Below are 21,331 nucleotides of genomic sequence, written 5' to 3'. Positions count from 1 at the left end.
AGAGTTGTGCCCTTCCTGATGGCTTGTCGTACAGAACTTGTAAGTCGCTTTGGATAAAAGCGTCAGCTAAATGACTAAATGTAAATGTAAATGTAAATGTAATCTAGATTAATCTAGATTAAAATGGCTAAAAAAAGAAGAAAAAAAACCTGCCGAAGGCATTCAAAATATGTGTGTTCTACCCAAATAATGACCAGAAGTAAGTCCTTACTTTTTCTTTCCTCCTTATGTTTCTCAGGCCAGGTGGCCCATTACACCATGAGCCCATCTCCCGTTTCCAAAATGCATTACAGACTGTTTGAAAAAGCTGTTTTGCTATGATAATTGGTAATGAAATATCAAAATAATGTTCAATAAGATGTACTTGTGTTTAATAAGTTGTTTTATTCAGAAGTTAACACAAATAAATAATATTACCAGTACAGTACAGCAGTGGCGTCGTTAGCCCTGGGCTTCCGGGGCTTTAGCCCCGGATGTTTTTCTCCTAGCCCCGGATCTAAAAAAATAAAAAATTGTTTACATTTTTTTTTTTTTACTTTTTTTTTTTTTTATGTCAGCATCCCCATTGTCTGTGCTGAATGTTTGTTAGTGTTTGGTATTTTTTGTTGGTTTTTAGTACTTTTAAACATTTTTAGTAAGTAGTTTTCATTTGATCCTATAATTCTTTCATTCACCGATTTGTGGCCTGAAAGGCGCCTTATAAATCAAATGCATTATTATTATTATTATTATCATCCAGGAGGGAAAAGACACTTTGGATAGTAGGGACTGCATCTCTGCCTGTCCTGACCAGGAAACACTTTGCAACTGTGATCTCCTCTGGCAATAGTTGGATATTGTAATGTGTGGCGAGGGGTTGCAGCAATTCCACTGAGAGAAACTGGTCTGAGGCTGGATAACATGCCTGTATGCCTCTCATAAGTTGTTATCCAACTCATGAGAACCTGCTCTCAAGCTCTTGCAGCATTCTGTCGACGACTGGATATAGAACAGTCTCTGTCTCAGCTGATCTCCTGAGCTGAGGTCTGAGCTTGTGCCACAAGATGACTCAACTACATACTCGTCCATCCTTTTCTGCTTCCTCCTTTGGCTGGTAGTATGTTCCTCAATCCAAAGGCCATTACATATGGCCTTTGTCCTGTCATACATGTCCACTGCCATCTCTGAGGTGCGATAACCTTTGAGTGTGTCCTGCACTGTGCTTTTAAATAGTACAGATATTGAAGATGTGCACTTTAACGCAGCAGCACCTGGAGCCATCCATACCCATGTCCAGTGTCCTATAATAAGCTTTAATCGAACCTCGGATAGCCCGGTTGGTTTGGGGTGGTGTGAAAGCTCATTCACTCTTGCAAGTGAACCCTCTGCGGTTCATTTGAGATGTGAATGCAAAGCGGACCAAAGGCAGGAAAAGACCCAAAAATCGAATTTTTTTTTTATGAGAAGACTGAAACATATGTATATAATGAAACACACAATCGTTTTTTTTCGATTGCCTAAGCATGATTTTGAAAACGGGGCCCGGTGTTTCAAAACACACAATTAGCACAACCACACACAATTATCAGAACACCTCAGATCCTTTGCTAAATTAAACACTTGTCAAAACCATACACTAATTTTGTTACCATATGAAACACACGTTACATAATGACTTAATTCTGTTTGAACCAGTTACACACACTGCTGTGCTTAACCTAAAACACATTTAGCAATTCTACTTCTCAGTGATTAGAGTACTGTAAATGAAGTACGCAGAGAATGTGCAAATATACAATAAATTCACCAAACACTACACAAGACCAATGCTGTAGACTGATGAAAATATAATTTATTTATCTACATATACCCAAATCAATGATGCAGACTGATGAAAAAAATTACATTTTCTCTCCATATACCCAAATCAATGATGCAGACTGATGAAAATATAAATGTTCTCTCCATATAACCAAATCAGTCAACATTTCAACATGGAGAATCACAACAATACATGTCCCAGTTTTCATGCTACTATGTGCATAACACTGTAAGCTCAGTAAATATCAGATAAACATAAAATACTGTATCCAGTACAGGTTAAAATTACAATTTTTTTGAAAAAATTTAAACAGAAAATACTAGACATTATCTCTTTGCTAGCTGGATCTGGCAAGATAATTTTTTGTTGTGATTCTCCATGTTGACATGTTGACTGATTTGGGAAAATGGGAGAAAATTTATATTTTCATCAGTCTGCATCATTGGTTGTCTTGTGTAGTGTTTGGTGAATGTATTGTATATTTTCACGTTCTCTGTGTACAGTACTTCACTCTCCTTCCATTTTGGTTGAAGACAGGTGAACTCACCTGCTGCATTTTTATAGTGCTTAAACCTGATTGTGTATCTACAAGTAATGGTGTGTTTGTGCATCTGATGGCTGTGTTTAACCAATTGGCTCATTGTTTATTTGCTTATGTGTATGATTCTTAACTGTGTTTTTATTTTGTTATTGGTGTATATGTGTATGTATGTACAGTATATGTGTATATATGTATATTTGTACTCCTGTTGGGGCTTCTTGGACCAGATCAATGTTTTATCTGGCTAAATAAATAAATAAGAAACTGATGATTTGGTCCTGTTAACTTTGAATTTTCTATGGGGACTGCCCAGATCCCTCTCATGGACATGGACCTCACTTTGAGAACCTCTAATGATTCTAGTTATTCAGTATTCATCTCTAATTACTCTAAAATTGTGTATTTCTGTGCTTAAACAAAAAATAAAAAGGGGGGGGGGGACCCCCCCCTCCACCCCCCTGGGTTGAAGCCCCCAATGTTTTCTAACCCTAAAAACGCCCCTGCAGTACAGTATCTAGCACTCTCAGGAGCAAAACAGAAAGAATCATTTCAAACTTGAACTATGTGACATGGCTTGAATCAACTGCTCAGTGGCCAATGGTGTCAACTGTGGTTGTACTGGGCAGCTCCCAGGTGTGAATGGAACTGTGTGAATGTGAAGCAGGGCGTTCCTGAAAAAGAGCATCTGTGCTCAGCGAACCTACCCTGGGTAAATAAAGGTAAAAAAAGAAAACATTTAATTTTTTTTTTTTTTTATTAGATTAATGCGTTAATTATATTATCGCGCGATACTAGTATAGCGTTAACGCAGCACGTTAACGCCGTTAACACTTTGGGTGCCGGGAAACGCTTAAACATGTCATTCCCGGCCATGCTCAAGTTGCCGAAGACGCTTTACAGCGTCTTTGATATCAATATTTCAAAAATCTGGGATCGGATTCATATGTCCCCTCCGCTGGCCTGAGATCCACCAGGAGGACCCACTGAGCTCTCTGGCGGTTCAGGAGCGCCATCTGGTGGCCGATCGGCGCAATCGCTTAACAGGAAGTGCCGTAGAGGTTGTGCTGGACGGCCGTATTACTTCCGGGCACTCGGTACATGTCCCGGGACTCTGGCTCGTCACACTACATAGCGATCGATTGCCAATAACTCGATAAACAACATGATTTGGACGTATATACCATTATACAAGCTGGAGATGGACCGGGTAAATCTACATCCCATAATGATAAAATTTCTACTCTACGATGATCGCCCAACGGCGCGCGGAGACTGGGGTGAGTTTTAGCGTGTAAAGTTACCGTCTTCGATACTAACTGCTATTATCAACATTTGACCCACATTAGATGATTGGTATAACGCTGCCCACGGAATTATAAACGCCCCCTAGCCCATCCGGTCAACTAGCCCATCCGGTCAACATCAGATGACGTGTAGTAACTTCTAGAAGTAAGTCTAGTTGGAATTTTTTATATCGCGCTGATTGCCATAAAACTATTGCATCATCAATATAATGTATTTGGGGCTATAGATCACGTTCTGGAGAAAGCTGCAGAAAGAGATGAAAACATACTTATACATTAGACCATACTTTACTATGAATATGTGAATGAAAAAGTTTAACGTTGCTACACAATGAACAATACATATAGGACTTTGAATGGGCCCTAATAATGGCAATGTAGCAATAGAATTTAAAAAGTTATAGCCCTGCAAAGAAGGGGACTTTCTCTATAGACAAATAGAGCCGGCAACCTACGGTTGATAATGAATTTAACCCATGGCAGCCAAAGTGTTAACGGCCCAGCTCTAATTTATATGGACACTTTTATGGAAAGTTCAAGCCTGGACCACAAAGCTTCTCGAAGGGTTAAGCGCGACACGCTGATGCGACGGCTTGAGGCTCTTCCAACGTGATGCAGCAAAACAAGTGAGTATAACAATATATACTGTTCTGTAGTTACTGAAACTGATTGAATATGGCAAGATTCAAGAGGTTTATTTGTCACATACATACACAAGGTTCTCTCTCTCTCTCTCTCTCTCTCAGAACGCAGTATGCTCCGAGTCTCTCTCTCGAACGCAGTGAGTGCTCCGTAGTATGATCATGATCATTATGATCGACAGGAATAAAAAATAAAAAATAGGTTTACTACTTACACACTGTAGTTGTCTCCTTTGTTCATTAATGTTACCTAAATGTCATAAGTGAATTGTATAGAAACAACTCACCAAAATTGACTTGCACAACTGATTTGACAAAAAAAAGTGGTAGTGAAGGGGTTAACATTCTGTAGTGTGGTAGTGAAAGGGTTAACACAGAAGCAGCTGAAGCGAAGAGAGATGGTTGAGCAATCCAGGTCAGCCCAGGTCTCTTCTCAGAATACATAGGCTCTCACTTTCAGTTTTGGAGCTAAATAAATAATCCCTTTATGGATTATCATAGGCTACTCGCCAAAATACATGATGATACAGTACATGATTTTATAATATAGATTTGCACCAAACGGCCTATTGAAGTAACCTATTTACTCATATCGAAAAAGCATCTGTTAGGAAACAAATGCTATTGTAATATTGCCTTCCAGTCCGTTTTGGGCAGCTAATGTATGTACTTAACATTTCTCCCCAGTTATTCTCCATTCCCAAGCCCCAATTTCCCCCAATAGTGAATACAATGCCCCCCCCCCCCCCCCCCTCACTACTCAGGCAAGGCTGTGTGCATCCAGATGGTGGCGCTACAAAAACAAATCACACTCAAAAGGTACATAATGCAGCTAAACGTGCTCCACAGCCTGGGACCACCCATGCCTGCCATATAGACGAGTCAATCTATGAAAAAAAAGCACTTAACCCAAAAAAATTTTATACAAAAGGTTTTTCGATGGATTCCGATAGTATTGGGCGTGCTAAATAACATACTAAAAGTCGACCAAAATCGACCCCACCGAAAGCCGCCATTTCCAAGATGGCGTCCCAGATGGCGGTGTAGATATGGTTATATCTCAAATTGAGAATATGGTGCAAAGGATTTCTCAACTGATTCTGGTACCTCTGGGCATGTTCACTAACATACTAAAAATCTAGGAAAATACACCTTCCAGAAAGGCTTAATTTTCAAAATGGCAGCAGACCAAGCTTAAAATGGCTATATATCTCAATAGAAAAAAATATATAACTATGATTTTTCACTTGATTCTGGTACCTCTAGACATGCTTGTGAACATACTAAAAATCTAGGAAAATACACCTTCCGGAAAGGCATCATTTTCAAGATGGCATCCAAACTGGCGCCCAGGAGCTTAAAATGACTATACAAATACAAATAGCTTACTAAAAAAGGTGTTTGCACTCTCCAGCTCTCAAGCTAGCATAGTTGAAGCCTTCTTTTTGACTATTATAGTTGTTATAGTTAGAGGTGTTTGCACTCTCCAGCTCCCAAACTACCATAGTTGAAGCCTTCTTTTTCTGAATCAGTTTCTTTCTTTCTTTTCTGACCTAGTCCTGTGTTTGGGCATGCCTGGGCGTGTCTGACCTGGCAGCGTGTAGCTTTATGCCAAGCAAGCAGTGCAAAAATTTACCGTAGTGGCATGCAGTAATGCGCCTTTCATTTTCCGCCGCCCAGCGCCCAGGTCGCGTGGAAATAGGCTGTCTATTGCCATTCTCTTTGACAAACTCTAACCTTAACCAGCTCCTTAACAACGCCTAAACTTAACCGTTCTAACCTTAACCAACTCCGAAACCATGCCTAACCTTAACCATAGAAATTATATTGCCATTCTCTTTGACAAACTCTAACCTTAACCAGCTCCTTAACAGCGCCTAAACTTAACCGTTCTAACCTTAACCAACTCCGAAACAATGCCTAACCTTAACCTTAACCTTAACCATGCCTAACCTTAACCGGCGAAATAACCTTAACCGGCGAAATAATACACGTTAAAAAAAAATCACGTTAAAAAATATTTTCGATGGGATTCGAACTCGCCAGCAAACAAGCCATAGGATCCACAGCCATGTGTCCTTGCCAATTGAGCTATTGGTAGATACTGAATAAGGGGCGGTGACTTATATATATTGAGCTCCGCTCAAGGCGGGATCTCATGCGCATGCGCGGGCACCTCGCGCGAGCACGCCGGCGCACGCACGCACCTGAGCGAGCACGCCGCCGCCGGTGCACGCACGGTAGCATTTGTCTGAAAAGAAGGGCGCTTTACCGCACTAGCGTGCGGTGACGAATGCGGAAGCATTTTTGCACTGCTTGCTTGGCATTAACGTACAGGCGACCTGGCAGTGTTATTTAAGCCCCAGTTTCATTCTAGTCTTTGACAGAGGTGTTTGCACTCTCAGCTCTCAAGCTAGCATAGTTGAAGCCTTCTTTTTGACCATTATAGTTGTTATAGTTAGAGGTGTTTGCACTCTCCAGCTCCCAAACTACCATAGTTGAAGCCTTCTTTTTCTGAATCAGTTTCTTTCTTTCTTTTCTGACCTAGTCCTGTGTTTGGGCATGCCTGGGCGTGTCTGGCCTGGCAGTGTTATTTAAGCCCCAGTTTCATCCTAGTCTTTGCCAGAGGTGTTTGCACTCTCCAGCTCTCAAGCTAGCATAGTTGAATCCTTCTTTTTGACCATTATCTGATTTCTAAAGTGATGAGTGAATTCAGTGCCCAGATCTGTCCCATTTGTAAATTGGAAGATGGAAGTGATTTTGTTGAGATTCGTCAGAAAGGTGCTGATGGGATCAATAAAGCTAGTGTTAAAAGAGGTGACACTGTTCATGTGACTGCTGGCATGAAAGTACATTCAGAATGCCGCAAAATGTACATACATAGCCGAGATATTGATTTACATTTACAGAGGAAACAGAGCGGTGAATCAAGTACCACTAATAAAAGGACTAGTACTAGGCAGTCTGAAGCTCTATTCAATAGCCAAACTGATTGCCTTTTCTGCGGCACAAATGTTCATGAAGGACGTGCCGACTACAGTTACGTGAAAACAGACAACTTTGCAAAGTCTATTATTGCAAAGCTGTGATAAACGAAATGATGAGTGGTCATTCAAAGTCAAAGGTAGAATTGAATACTATAATAGTGATCTACATGCTGCAGACTGTGTATCATAATGCTTGTAGCACACATTTCCGGTGTGACCGTGATGTTCCCATGGAATTTCAGCCTGATTGTAATCCAAAGCGGAGAAAGTCTGGAAGGCCAAAGAATGAGGACCAAGAACAAGCCTTCTCAAAAATGTGTGCTTACTTTGAAACGAATGATGATGGACAGCTGACCGTTTCTGCACTTAGGTGTAAAATGCAAGAGTATTTGTCTAAGGCCGATTCCATCCCATATAGTAATCAATACCTAAAAACATTGCTGATGCAACGATATGCAAATAGCATATTTATTGCAGAAGGAGATGGCTTGGATTGTTACAATAAGAGAGAAAACATCAGACATACTCAGATCCTACTATAACAAAACAAAACAGTGATGAAGAGTCTGAGAAGAGACACTTACTTGAAACAGCTGCAAAACTCATAAAAAGTGACATAATGACTAATGTTCCACCTGTTAATGAGTACCCGACTACAGAGACACTAAAACTACAGAATGCCCTTGATTATATTCCACAATCACTCCACAGAAAATTGCTAGTATTGGCCACGCAATCATACAGGCAGTCCGACCACGAGCTGTCCTTGCCCCTTTGCAAATTGGCCTAGCAGTGCAAATGCACCACTTAAACCGGTCTCGGTTCATTGTAGATATGCTGAATAAGATGGGATTCTGCTCTTCCTATTCTGAACTGCAGAGGTTTGAAATGAATGCTGCAAATTGTACTGCACCAAACATGCTTGGTAAGGATATTGATGTGTTGAACACGACCGTCTTATTTGCTGCAGACAATGTAGATCATAATATTCTAACAATTGATGGGAAAGGGACATTTCATGGGATGGGCATGATAGCTGCCTTGACACCAGGACAGAAGACAGACCAAAGGATTCCGAGGTTCAGAATTAATGAACTGAATCTTGTGCAGAGGTCAAAAGTTGTGATAATAGATTATCACTTTGCCAAACACTTTTGCAGAGACACCACATTTAAAGAACTTCCAAGACTCGCAGAATGTAACAAGATGGTTGATCTGCTTTGGGAGTTATCGTTCAATTTCAAACAGCCTGCACCTGGTTGGCAGGGGATGATGCACATTATTCATAAGGGAGATGAACATCCAGGGCAGTCTTCAGTGAGATACTTACCAATGATAGACATGTACTCCGGAGACAAAACATGCATTCTGTCAACACTGGAGTTCATTTGTGGTCTGGCATCCAAACACCACCTTGCCCCAGTAGTTACATTTGACCAACCCCTATATTGGAAAGCAGCAGAGATAATCCTAGATTCACCACAGTGCAGTCGCCTCAAGTCCTTTGTCCTGCTCCTAGGAGGATTTCACACATTTATGAATTTGCTAGGAGCAATTGGTACACTGATGGACGGTACAGGACTTAAGGACATTCTAGGGGTAGTCTGTGGGGAGAACTCAGTAGCCCATATAATGACAGGCAAATCAGTTCAGAGAGCATTCCGTGGCCATCTTCTGGTTGACAAATGTCTTAACCGCATGATAATATCAGAAATGGTAGATGATAGTCATGAATTTGCAGCAATGGTTGAACAGTCTGAAGCAATGTATACCTCAATAGTTAAGGGTGAAATGCCATTGGAAACAGTGTTCACATCAGAGACCCTCATTACAATAAATGAAGAGCTGGGAAAAAGGAAGATGGAACTGTGTGCTAGATCCAAAACTAGTCAGTTGTGGCTAAATTACCAACACATGTTAGAAGTTGCTAGGTCACTGATAACAGCAGATCGCACAGGTTCCTGGCTTTTGCACCTACGCGCTGTTTCTGAATGCATGCCGATATTCGCTGCGGCTGGGCATTACAATTACTTGAAATCGGCACACTTTTATGTCCAAGAGATGAGTCAGCTTCACATCAACCACCCAGATGTCTTCAGACAATTTGAAAAGGGTTTTCATGTTATCCGTCGCAGCAGCCAATCATGGGCAGGCCTCAGCTCAGATCTTGTAATCGAAACAACATTGATGAGGTCATTGAAGACTACAGGAGGGATGACACATGGAAGTGGAATGACAGACAATCAGAGATCCCTTTGGACAATGTCAAAGGGCATAACATCAGAGTAAAACACCGCAATGCAGGAGTTCTCAAACCAGACATACACAACATCAGAACAGCACAAGGATTCAACAGAGGCAAGGATGAAAAGGGATGCTGCTGACCTGGAGAAGATCACTTCAAAACTTGCTATATGTTCACCTTTCTCTCCAGACTCTTCTTTAAGGAATGTGTTACAGGTGTTGTCGCTGAGGATGGAGTGAACGTGCATGATTATGACTCTGTTGGACGCAACATCATGCACAAAATGATCGGACAGCCGGCATTCACATTTTAATTTAGTAGAAAGGATAAAGCCATAACCCTTGGACAAAAATCGTCTATCAAGGTTGCTCCTGATCGAATCATTGATTCTGCACTTCTTTTTCAACGTTTCCTTATTGTCTCCCAAACTGGAGAGCTGTCATTGGAGGAGGTTATGCGTTACGAACTCAGTCCTTTCCCTCCTGCCCTCTTTGAAGCCGGAAACGTCTTCCGCAAAGCTGATAAACCACAACTAGCGCACGCGATCTGTGATCATGCAAGTGATGCAATCCTAGATTCTCTACCAGAAACGGAGCATTATGTTCTTGATGGTGGTTCACTCCTTCACCGAATACAATGGAAGCACAGACAAAGCTATGGTAAAATTGCACAGTCATATGCAGACTTCACCATCCAACATTATGGCTCAGCTACAACCATTGTGTTTGATGGCTATGAGGATGGGCCATCCATTAAAGACAACACGCATCAAAGAAGAGGAAACAATATTCATCCCATTGTCAACTTCACTGCTGAGACAGATTTCTCAGGTAAGAAGGAGGAGTTCCTGTCAAGAGATCTGAATAAACAGAAACTGATCCACATGATAAGTGATGAACTGAAAGAACGGGATTGCACTGTGGTCAATTCACTTGGAGATGCTGATGTAGACATAGTAAGGGCCGCAGTGGGATCATCTCTTCACACCACGACGCTGATTGGAGAAGATACTGATCTCCTCGTCTTACTTCTTTACTATGCACAGAGAGATAGCAAGGGCCTTTATTTCAGATCAGACAAGTCGAAAGCTGATGGCAGTTTTAAAGTGTACGCCATAAACCATTTGAAAGAAGTACTCGGACAGGATGTGTGTTCTCAGTTGCTGTTCATCCATGCTGTGACTGGCTGTGACACAACTTCCCGGATCTTCGGAGTTGGCAAAAAGACAGCATTCCAAAAACTTGTAAAAGGGGATCCTGTCCTTCAGGCTTGTGCCAATGCATTCACTGTACCAAACCAGACAACAGATGTGATCGATGACCTTGGGTGCCAAGCAATGGCTGTCTTTTTTGGTGGAAAGTGCACAGATTAGCTTGCAAAAATGAGATATAACATTTTCAGCAAGAAGGTTGTCTCAGCTTCATCAACGGTAACGCCTGAACGTCTACCACCAACTGAATCTGCTACCAAATTCCACTGTCGTAGAGCATACTACCAGGTCATGGTCTGGATGGGAACAGATGATGGTATAGATGCTCTAGACTGGGGCTGGAACCTGCAGGACAATAGATTTGTCCCACTCATGTCAACAATGAATGCTGCTCCAGACAGTCTCTTGAAGGTCATTCATTGTAACTGTACCACTGCCTGCAAGACACTTCGCTGCTCATGCAGAAAATATGGACTACCTTGTACTACTGTCTGTGGACCATGTCAACTTCATGAATGTGACAATCCACATAACAAGTTTCTCCCAGAGGATCCTGAAGATGATGATGAGTAGGCCTAAAGACCACAATAAGTGGGTCATTTATTTTGTGTTCAACACCAAAGCCAGCTTTCTAGGTTGAATATAATAACCAATTTTTATTTTAGCCAAAATAAGCTACAGGCAGCCATTTTGATGATGCAAATGATGCATTCCTAGCAGATATATTTAGCTAGATATTTTGCTCGTTATTAATGTATAGAGGTGCCAGAATCAGTTTATAAATCCTTTAGAAATGTTTTCCCATTTGAGATACAGGCATTCTAAGCTCCCAGTCGTCATTTTGGACACCATTTTGAAAATTAAGCCTCTTCGGAAGGTGTATTTCCCTAAAACTTTAGTATGTTCCTAAGTATGTCTACGGGTACTTGGGGTACCAGAATCAAATGACAAAATCATTTATATAATTTTTATATTGACATATATATATAGCCATTTTAAGCTTGGCCAGCCGCAATTTTGGACGCCATCTTGAAAATGAAGCCTTTCTGGAAGGTGTATTTTCCTAGATTTTTAGTATGTTAGTGAGCATGCCCAGAGGTACCAGAATCAGTTGAGAAATCCTTTGCACCATTTTCTTAATTTGAGATATAGCCATTTTAATCGCCCCGGCGCCATCTGGGACGCCATCTTGGAAATGATGGCTTTCGGAGGGGTCGACTTTTAGTATGTTATTTAGCACGCCCAATACTACCAGAATCCATTGAAAAACCTTTTGTATCAATTTTTTGGGGGTTAAACCATATATTGACTCGCCTAATACTGAACTGCTTCCATTTTGTTAGATTCCCCTAAGGCTTTTGTGACAACCCCATCCCTCTCCTATTGGTTAGCTAAGCGGGTATACGTGTGTATCTGCTAACCTGTCTGTCATTCACAGCCTGGCAATCACAGACACACCTATGCAGGTGTGTCAGGAGGATGAGTCATACTTGAGCTCAAAGGCTATAAGCTGGCCATGAGCTTTTTTTTGGTTTTGTTTGTTTGATTCTCACCTTATCACTTGCATACACCACACACTGACTCATCCATACACTCATTACATCACTGATATTACTGATCCACTCAGTCTTTAATTATTTTTGTAAATAGTTTCATTAGTTAATTAAATTACTTTCTTTAAATCCTCAAGTAGTTGTGTGGTCTCCCTTGTTTTGTCTGTACCCTGAGCATGGTTCATGACAGCTTTTTCAATCGTAGTCGTATCAACACCAGGTGTCAGACAGCATAAGGAGCTTGAGATACACTCAACATTCTTCAAACTGGCCAGATTGGATAAACAACCCTGACAACCAACAAGCCTCTTGAACTTCAACAAAGTGTGTCTCTTAGCACAAATCATCATGCTATTCAGTAGATAAGCCTTCCTATGCTTGAACATACAAAACGGTGCACACAGGTCCAGTCCTATGCATCCTCAAATATGGGGCCAATATTGTTTCCCTTGGGGAAATGGGCAGGGTAATAGTAGAAAGACATTATATTCAGACTATATAATATAAAAATAGACTATATGATATCAGAAATATCAGAAAATAAACAGTGTAAACAATATAATTAACTCTGAATATAATCCTGATGGTGATGCTATAGCAGCAGCCAAAATTTCAAATCATTGAGAATACATTGATAATCAATAGTACAGTACTAGAGGTCTGTGATCTTCTGAGGTTGTGTCACTAAAATGAGAAACATTCATACACTGGTACTTATGGTCAATTATGAAGTCCACCCTTTTTTTTATTTTTTTTAATACTGTACACCTGTAGTCAGGCCTATAAAGCCCATGAAGCCTAACAATATTCCCATTGCTTGGACCCTTGCAATGGATGCATGTGGCTATATTTACACAGAATTATTAAATGAGTCAATGTGCGCTTGCCTGTGCCAACGTCTAGGTCTAGTTTGGCATGGGTGTCTATCGCATGTATGCATGTTTTGGTGCGTCTCTTTATGTATGCAAGTTTGTGTGTGTGTGTGTGTGTAAGAGAGAGAGAGAGAGAAAATAGAGACATGTGTATGTGTACATGCAAACGTCCATGTGTGTGTACAAACGTGTGTGTAAGTGCAAAATGTGCGTTTGTGTAAAAACATTTTAGGAGCTTAAATGATCATTATGAGTATTATAGAGATTTAACAGGGACCTGCCACCCCCAAGCCCCCCCACCCCCTCCTTTCTTCTTAGGGCTCAGTCCTCTCAGCTGACTTGGCTTTGTGGAACACCGTGAAGGAGATTGTCCACTTCTTTTGTAACTACTCACTCACCCACGAACATAACAAGAGAAACACCTCCAGTCTTATAGGACACACTCAACACTCACAAGACCACCAAGATAACCAGAATGAAAAGGAAAAAAGCTACAATCCTAGAGGATTTTATTGGATACTGAATATTCCTGTTTGTGAAGTAAATATCTTTTTTTGTTTTGTTATTTTCTCTCATCAGGATTATTCTGACTGATTACAACAATGGACACTCTGTTACACTGCGAGGGAGAAGGCCTTGGGTTCTTGTCACTTCACTGAAAGGTTCCAGCTGGTGCACAATGAGGGTGACCTTCACAACTTTCCCTCGTTGAGAAGCTACTGCCGTCATCACGATGTCAGTGACACTGTAGTTGATCACAACGTTAGGCTTTGTGGAAAGAGGCGGGTTGCATTTTGGGTCCTCCATGTTACCTTAACAACAGGCAGGGGACTGGCAGTGAAGATGTCTGACCTCACACAAGTAGCCGTGTACTCTGACTCCTCTGATATCTACAAGGTGAGTGACCGATGGCTTGATGATCAATGATTGTGCAGGATCTTCATGGCTGCAACCCCCATCTCCTTAAACGCACACACGCGCGCACACACACACACGAACACACACACACACACAATCACACACACACACCCAATCACACACACACTTGAACTCATCAATAAATCTACCCTACAAAGGCAAACCTCTTCGAGCATTAGTTTACTGATATAGTGGTATACAGTACATACACATGTAGAGATGTACAGGTATAGTGGTACACAGTACATACACATGTAGAGATGTACAGGTATAGTGGTATACATACACATGTAGAGATGTACAGGTATAGTGGTATACATACACATGTAGAGTGTACAGATATAGTGGTATACATACACATGTAGAGGGGTACAGATATAGTGGTATACATACACATGTAGAGATGTACAGGTATAGTGGTATACATACACATGTAGAGTGTACAGGTATAGTGGTATACATACACATGTAGAGGGGTACAGATATAGTGGTATACATACACATGTAGAGATGTACAGGTATAGTGGTATACATACACATGTAGAGTGTACAGGTATAGTGGTATACATACACATGTAGAGATGTACAGGTATAGTTGTATACATACACATGTAGAGATGTACAGGTATAGTGGTATACATACACATGTAGAGTGGTACAGGTATAGTGGTATACATACACATGTAGAGATGTACAGGTATAGTTGTATACATACACATGTAGAGATGTACAGGTATAGTGGTATACATACACATGTAGAGGGGTACAGATATTGTTACAAAGGATCAGATTAAACCGAATATATATATTTATTGATTGATATATATTGCATAGTATTTGTATATCGTTTGATATCCCTTGTGTATTCCTTGTACATATACACGGAATGTCCCTTTAGTCTAGTACGGACCATGATGTTTCGTTCTCCTATTGGACAGCGGTCCACAGGCGCCAGGGCCATGCCTCCGGAGTCAGGTTCAAGGCCACCGTCAAGACATGTCTGTACATGCCCGGCCTTGCCCAGGAATACGAGACAGAAATGAGGTTGGCACTAGATTGTTCGCCGTGCATATAAATATGGCGCAGGTGAATACAGAAGTAGAGTTACCCAATAAATTGAAGCCTCACCCACGATACTCTGTGCGGTGAAGTATGGCCTGTTTGGCCCCAAATAGAGCATTGAGACCGCGTGCGAATTAATAACTGAATTGTCAGAGTTTGGCGCTATACCGTCGAGTGCGACATATTTCTATTAAGTCAGTAATAGTCTATTTGTGTATAGTGTATCGTGCGGCTAAAGTTCTACAGTGACCAGCATCACCAACGCTTCCTCGTACCAGCTAGAGTGCTTATCCAGGCTGGGCTGCTTTCATGGCGCTTTCACCCGAGGAGACCTAGACGAGAACCGTGTGGACATGTACACTGGATTAATCTACCCGACGACTACATAGCCCTTTGCGGCTGGATTATATTTGTTTTGGTCCTGTGATTTATGGAGCGGAGAATCGCCGACGCCTACACGTGTGGGATTTACCCTGTGAGGAGCCACGTCGAGTCTGCGCCTCAGAGAGCCTGAGGCCGGCTAGCTTTCTTCACTGTGGAGCTACAGTCTACGGAGAACAGCTGTATTCGTCTGTGGATCAAGAGACTATTGCACCGTCTCCTGTACTTGGAGTCTCCTTAGTCATCGTTGACCAGACTCTCTACTACCGACAGATCCTCTACCCCTGCTGGCTTACAACCGGGGGGACCCTTCCAGTATCTCCCGCTATATATTACTAGTGTACCATAGATATAATTCCCTACGATTCAGGTTGTATAATTACCTCCTGCGTAACCAGAGAATGGACATTCATTATTGATTTGCCTACGCACATTCCTTTGCCTTATAAGCGCATCCAAAGTAAAATAGAGAAGTATATTATGTACCTTTTGCTGCAATAAATACTTAATTACCACTTTGTGTGGAACCGATTCATTGTGGGAAGTGTTCATCATATTTATATATCATGTACTGTATGGCCAGTAATTAAAGTACATAAAGCGGTAGTGGTTTAATGATACCATACTTATCAATACAGTCAGGGAATTGTACCCCTCAGTTACAGATATAGTGGTACACAGTACATACACATGTAGAGATGTACAGGTATAGTGGTATACATACACATGTAGAGATGTACAGGTATAGTGGTATACAGTACATACACATGTAGAGATGTACAGGTATAGTGGTATACATACACATGTAGAGGGGTACAGATATAGTGGTACACAGTACATACACATGTAGAGATGTACAGGTATAGTGGTATACATACACATGTAGAGATGTACAGGTATAGTGGTACACAGTACATACACATGTAGAGATGTACAGGTATAGTGGTATACAGTACATACACATGTAGAGATGTACAGGTATAGTGGTACACATACATAAAGATGTAGAGGTGTATGAATATAATGGTATACTATACATACATACACATGTAGAAGTGTACAGATATAGTTGTACAAATACACATGTAGAAGTGTAGAGATATAGTTGTATAAATATTAAATACACATGTATATTAGGTGTACAGATATAGTTGTACACATACACATGTAGAGGGGTACAGATATAGTTGTATACATACACATGTAGAGAGGTACAGATATAGTTGTATACATACACATGTAGAGAGGTACAGATATAGTTGTATACATACCGGTACACATGTAGACGTGTACAGATATAGTTGTATACATACACATGTAGAGAGGTACAGATATAGTTGTATACATACCGGTACACATGTAGACGTGTACAGATATAGTTGTATACATACACATGTAGAGATGTACAGGTCCAGCTCGATGAATTAGAATATCGTGGAAAAGTTATTTTATTTCAGTAATTCAATTCAAAAAGCGAAACTCTCGTAGATTATAGATTCATTACACACAAAGTGAAATATTTCAAGCCTTTATTTGTTTTAATTTTGATGATTATGTCTTACAGCTCATGAAAGCCCAAAAGTCTGTATCACCAATAAAAAATGTAAAATAGATGTATTTTTCTTTTGTATATAGAAATGTCGGCCTTCTGAAAAGTATGTTCATGTATGTTCACTCAGTACTTGGTTGGGGCTCCTTTTGCACAAATGACTGCATCAATACAGCTAAATATATAGACTTTTCCACGATATTCTAATTGATTGAGCTGCACCTGTATAGTTGTATACATATACATGTAGACGTGTACAGATATAGTTTTATACATACACATGTATTCTGCTCTTTGCTCTACAAAGGCAAACAGACCAAATGTCACTGGCGAAGAACGTACAGTAAATGTACATTCAACACAACCTTCTCTAGGGACCACCTAGGCCAAGCAGTATGAATTCAATTGGATTTTGAAGAAGTCTTTATTCATTGCACACATTGCAACGTAGTCATGCAGCAACACACACATGCGATGGGCGACACAAAGGAAACACATGCATCTTTTTGGGTCGCCAAATAAATTTAATCTCTGCGCTTGACCCATCCCGTCGTCCTTACCCCAAGGGCAGCCGGGAGCAGACATGGGTTGCAGTGTGGGGCTGCACCTGGGGACCAATCCAAGTGCTCCTGTCCGTCTTCGTCAGGGATGCAGACAGTGTTAACGATCTGTCCTGCATGTTCTTCCATTGGGTTTATCTCTTTTTGGTGGGGAAACCCTTGTGAGCACGGGGAGAACATGCAAACTCCACACAGAAAGGCCCGGAAGATACCCCACCTGGGTACCTGGCAACCTGGTCCCCAAATGGGAATGGAACCCATGATCTTCTTGCTATGAGGCAACAGTGTTAACCACTACACCACTGTGCTGTGATGCGACAGTGTTAACCACTACACCACTGTGCCACCGTATCTGCCACATATCTGCCATAGTAGCTCCAACTATCTGGTTTAGAATTGTTATGTTGCAAAACTCATTGACACACTTCGACTATGATGGCTGCAGAGGCTCTGATTGTCAGTTCTAAGATTTCCTGGATTTGTTTCTCTGTTGTGCTTTGATCAGGGGCCTTGACCCTGAGTTCCATTGTGTTCAATATCAATTTAGATACTTAGGAATGAATACTGGTCTAAAATAGCTCTGAAAGTCTTCTTTATGTAGAAGACTTCTAGAATTCTAATGACCTCTTATTTTGTTTTCTCTTTCCCCCAGAATGTGTTCTGCAACCCTGCATTTGAACTGCAGGGGGAGCGTGAGGACAGGGTGGAGGGATTCAGATCTACCTCTACCACCCCTGAACCAATCAAACCACCAGTAGCCAGTGAGCAAGGCCAATCACATTTCTGCTTTCTATGACCTCTGAACTTGAACTGAATATGAACTAGGATTGGCTATTAAGACATTTGAGAAATATACCATAGATAAATATTCTTTATGTACCGATAATATTCCTGCGAAAGAAGGAAGAGAAAGACGTGTTCCATAAAGTGTGCAGCAGCTGTGTTTTCTGTAATAGTATTATTATAGGAAAGCTAGAGAGCAGCACACAGACATGATATTATAGGTTGTTCAGTGGGACTAAAGATGGCCGATCACAGCCTGAAGATCCACGAACATATCCAGCTCCATTGAGCCTTTGTTGATTTGCTGGAAGCCACAGCTATATGCAACTGAAGCTAGAATGTGGAACTAATCAGCATGTCTATTCTCACTCCACAGAGGCTCCTCTGTCTTCAGTGTACTCAGGTTGCGTGAGCAGCAGCACTTTCTTCCATCCTTGCCGTGCACCCAGATCTAGATTAATTCATTCATTCAGTCTTTATTTATGCTCAATAAATACACTTCAGGGGCGAATTCACAAAGGAATTGCTTGGCTTTTTCTGACGCTATGCCTGTGCAAATAGCTCCGAAACACAGTTTGCTATTCATAAAGGAAGCGCAAAGGGTGAAATGCGGTGCTAATTGCGTTGCCATCAGCATTGTGTCTCTGTCCGTCTGTGCTATTTGCGGGTATTTAAATGAGGTAATATGGGCGGAACATGTTTCCCTTTCTATGCAAATGAGCCTCATCGCAAAAACACAATTCATAAAGAACGGCGCTAATTGCCACGTGCAGTTAAAGCAACGCTATTTACGTCTTCAGAGATTTGGTGGTAACTAAGCGCATTTATAAAGGGGTGTCATTGCCAGTGTCTCATTGCAAATGTGTGGGGAAAAGTATGTGCTTTTGTATAGGTGATGGCGGCTACCAACTCCAGCCATGGCTGATGACTCCCATGCGTAATCCTGCCAACGTTGGAGAGGCGGCGTACAATCGGGCTCACATCAAAACGCATCGAGTGCACATTTGGCATCTTAAAAAGTCATGTTAGATGCCTGGATCGTAGCGATGGGGCAATGCTATATAGTCCCCCCAAAGCACATCACTCATTTGGATGCTGGGTTAGGTAATAATCACAATAAAGAGAATAGAACCTGCACACTAAACTTTTAATTTAACGTTTCGTCATGTCAATGAGGAGTAGACGCTGAAAACATGGTCAATGAAAGGTTTATTCTGGAGTATATGATAATGCGGGTTCTATTCTCTTTTAACTAAACATTAAATACAACTTAATATCTCACTCAAAAAATATTCATAAATGAGAAAATATTTTCACTCGCACAGTGCCTAACTTCGGTCTAAAGATTCAGCACCATGGACAGGTCTGCTCAAATAATTTATTTGGGGATGACATGACAAACAAATCCAATGACGAAAGATAGTGACAAAAACAAAGGATGCAATGTTGTAACGTTTGGGGTTCGCTCTGCTCAGTGAGCGAGCCTCTAGCGTTACCTGGTGGGTAATTGCCATTTCTACCTTTGCTATGTGTCTTAGTTGTCGTGTCACTTTGATTGCAGAATGAATTCGTTATTGAAAGTTTATATTACTGTGTGTATATGCAGCACCGTCATTTGACACATTTACCATTTAACATCAAATAAAATGTATTTGTAAGGCCCGACAACACACGTTAATGTCCCCATGGGCCGGACACGTCTTCTTTAAACAAGTCAAGAAGAAACATCACAATAAATCAAGAACAAAACAAAAACACCATAAAGTCCAATTTTTTTTAATAAATGCAACATTCCCAGACATACCCCATATGAAGGTAAGGAAAAACTCACTAAAACCTAGCAATAGAAAAAAATGCACCACAGGCAATGTGGAGGAGAGAAACATTAGAAGGGATATTCAAGGGGGGATCTCCCTTCATAGATGTCGGTGATAGTAGTGTTGCAATAAAACAGGCGAACAGTTGGTAAGCATGCACTCATATATGTGTAATGAAACACAGATAAGTGCATGCGATAGCAACTGAACATTTTGAAAGATAAAAAATAGAGCTGATGGCGGATCTATTTGAGGCAAGGGGGTGGCGCAGAGAGGGTTGGCTGTCACTCCGAGACAGCCACTCACAGGGAGACGGGACAGGCGTTAGACCGTTTGCGTGATTGTGATGGGCGGACATATCAATTAGTCAATCAGATTTATTTATATAGCACATTTAACATGACACGTGTCAACCAAAGTGCTGTACAGAGGGTAGATACACATGGATACATATTGATAACAATCACACTCCGTTTTATGGGAGGGCACACAGGCAAACACATACTGTAGGAAAACAGGGCATGAGTCAGTGAACGGGAAAGGCTAGTAGGTAGAAGTGGGTTTTGAGCCTAGATTTGAAGGCATCTATCGAGGGGGCAAGCCTAATGGAGGTGGGGATGCTGTTCCACAGTTCAGGGGCTGCGACAGCAAAGGCACGGCCCCCCCCTGAGCTTGAGGTTAGACCTCCGGACTGTTAGTAGCCTCTGATCGGCTGACCTGAGGGACCTGGTGTTGGAATAGGGGGATAGGAGGTCTGAGATGTAGGAGGGGGGGTGACCATTAAGGGCTTTAAAAACAAATAGGAGAACCTTCAAATCTATCCTGTAGCGTACTGGAAGCCAATGAAGGGAGGCAAGGACAGGGGTGATGTGGTCTCTCTTGCGGGTTCCGGTCAACAGTCTGGCAGCGGCGTTTTGTACCAGTTGTAAGCAATAGATACAAGTGGTAAGCATATATGTGAATAGAATAGATATATATATATTTTTTTATCAACTTTTTCTCCCATTTTCTATTTTTCTCCCATCCCAATTTCGTATCATCCAATTCAACCCTCCCCTGTCTCGAACGCTGTTTCTTGCCTCCCACAAGCCGGCTGCAATGTGGACT

The 21,331-nt window shown here is 41.3% G+C and overlaps 1 protein-coding gene across 1 annotated transcript in view; it reads left to right on the top strand.

The window, feature by feature from the left end:
* Positions 1-13,997: 13,997 nt before the first annotated feature.
* The window catches only part of mfrp (membrane frizzled-related protein), a gene marked incomplete at both ends in the record, with an annotated part of 50,145 nt that continues 42,811 nt past the window's right edge, over positions 13,998-21,331 (top strand). The window contains 2 exons of the mRNA XM_084336108.1: positions 13,998-14,051; positions 18,277-18,385. Coding sequence (XP_084192234.1) covers positions 13,998-14,051; positions 18,277-18,385 — 163 coding nt within the window. The remainder of the gene's footprint in view (positions 14,052-18,276; positions 18,386-21,331) is intronic.

This window comes from Notolepis coatsorum, assembly GCF_963971535.1.
Source record: "Notolepis coatsorum genome assembly, chromosome: 1".
Lineage (NCBI taxonomy): Eukaryota > Metazoa > Chordata > Actinopteri > Aulopiformes > Paralepididae > Notolepis > Notolepis coatsorum.
The sequence above is the reverse complement of the archived record's forward strand: the minus strand, read 5'-3'. Positions and strand labels throughout refer to the sequence as shown.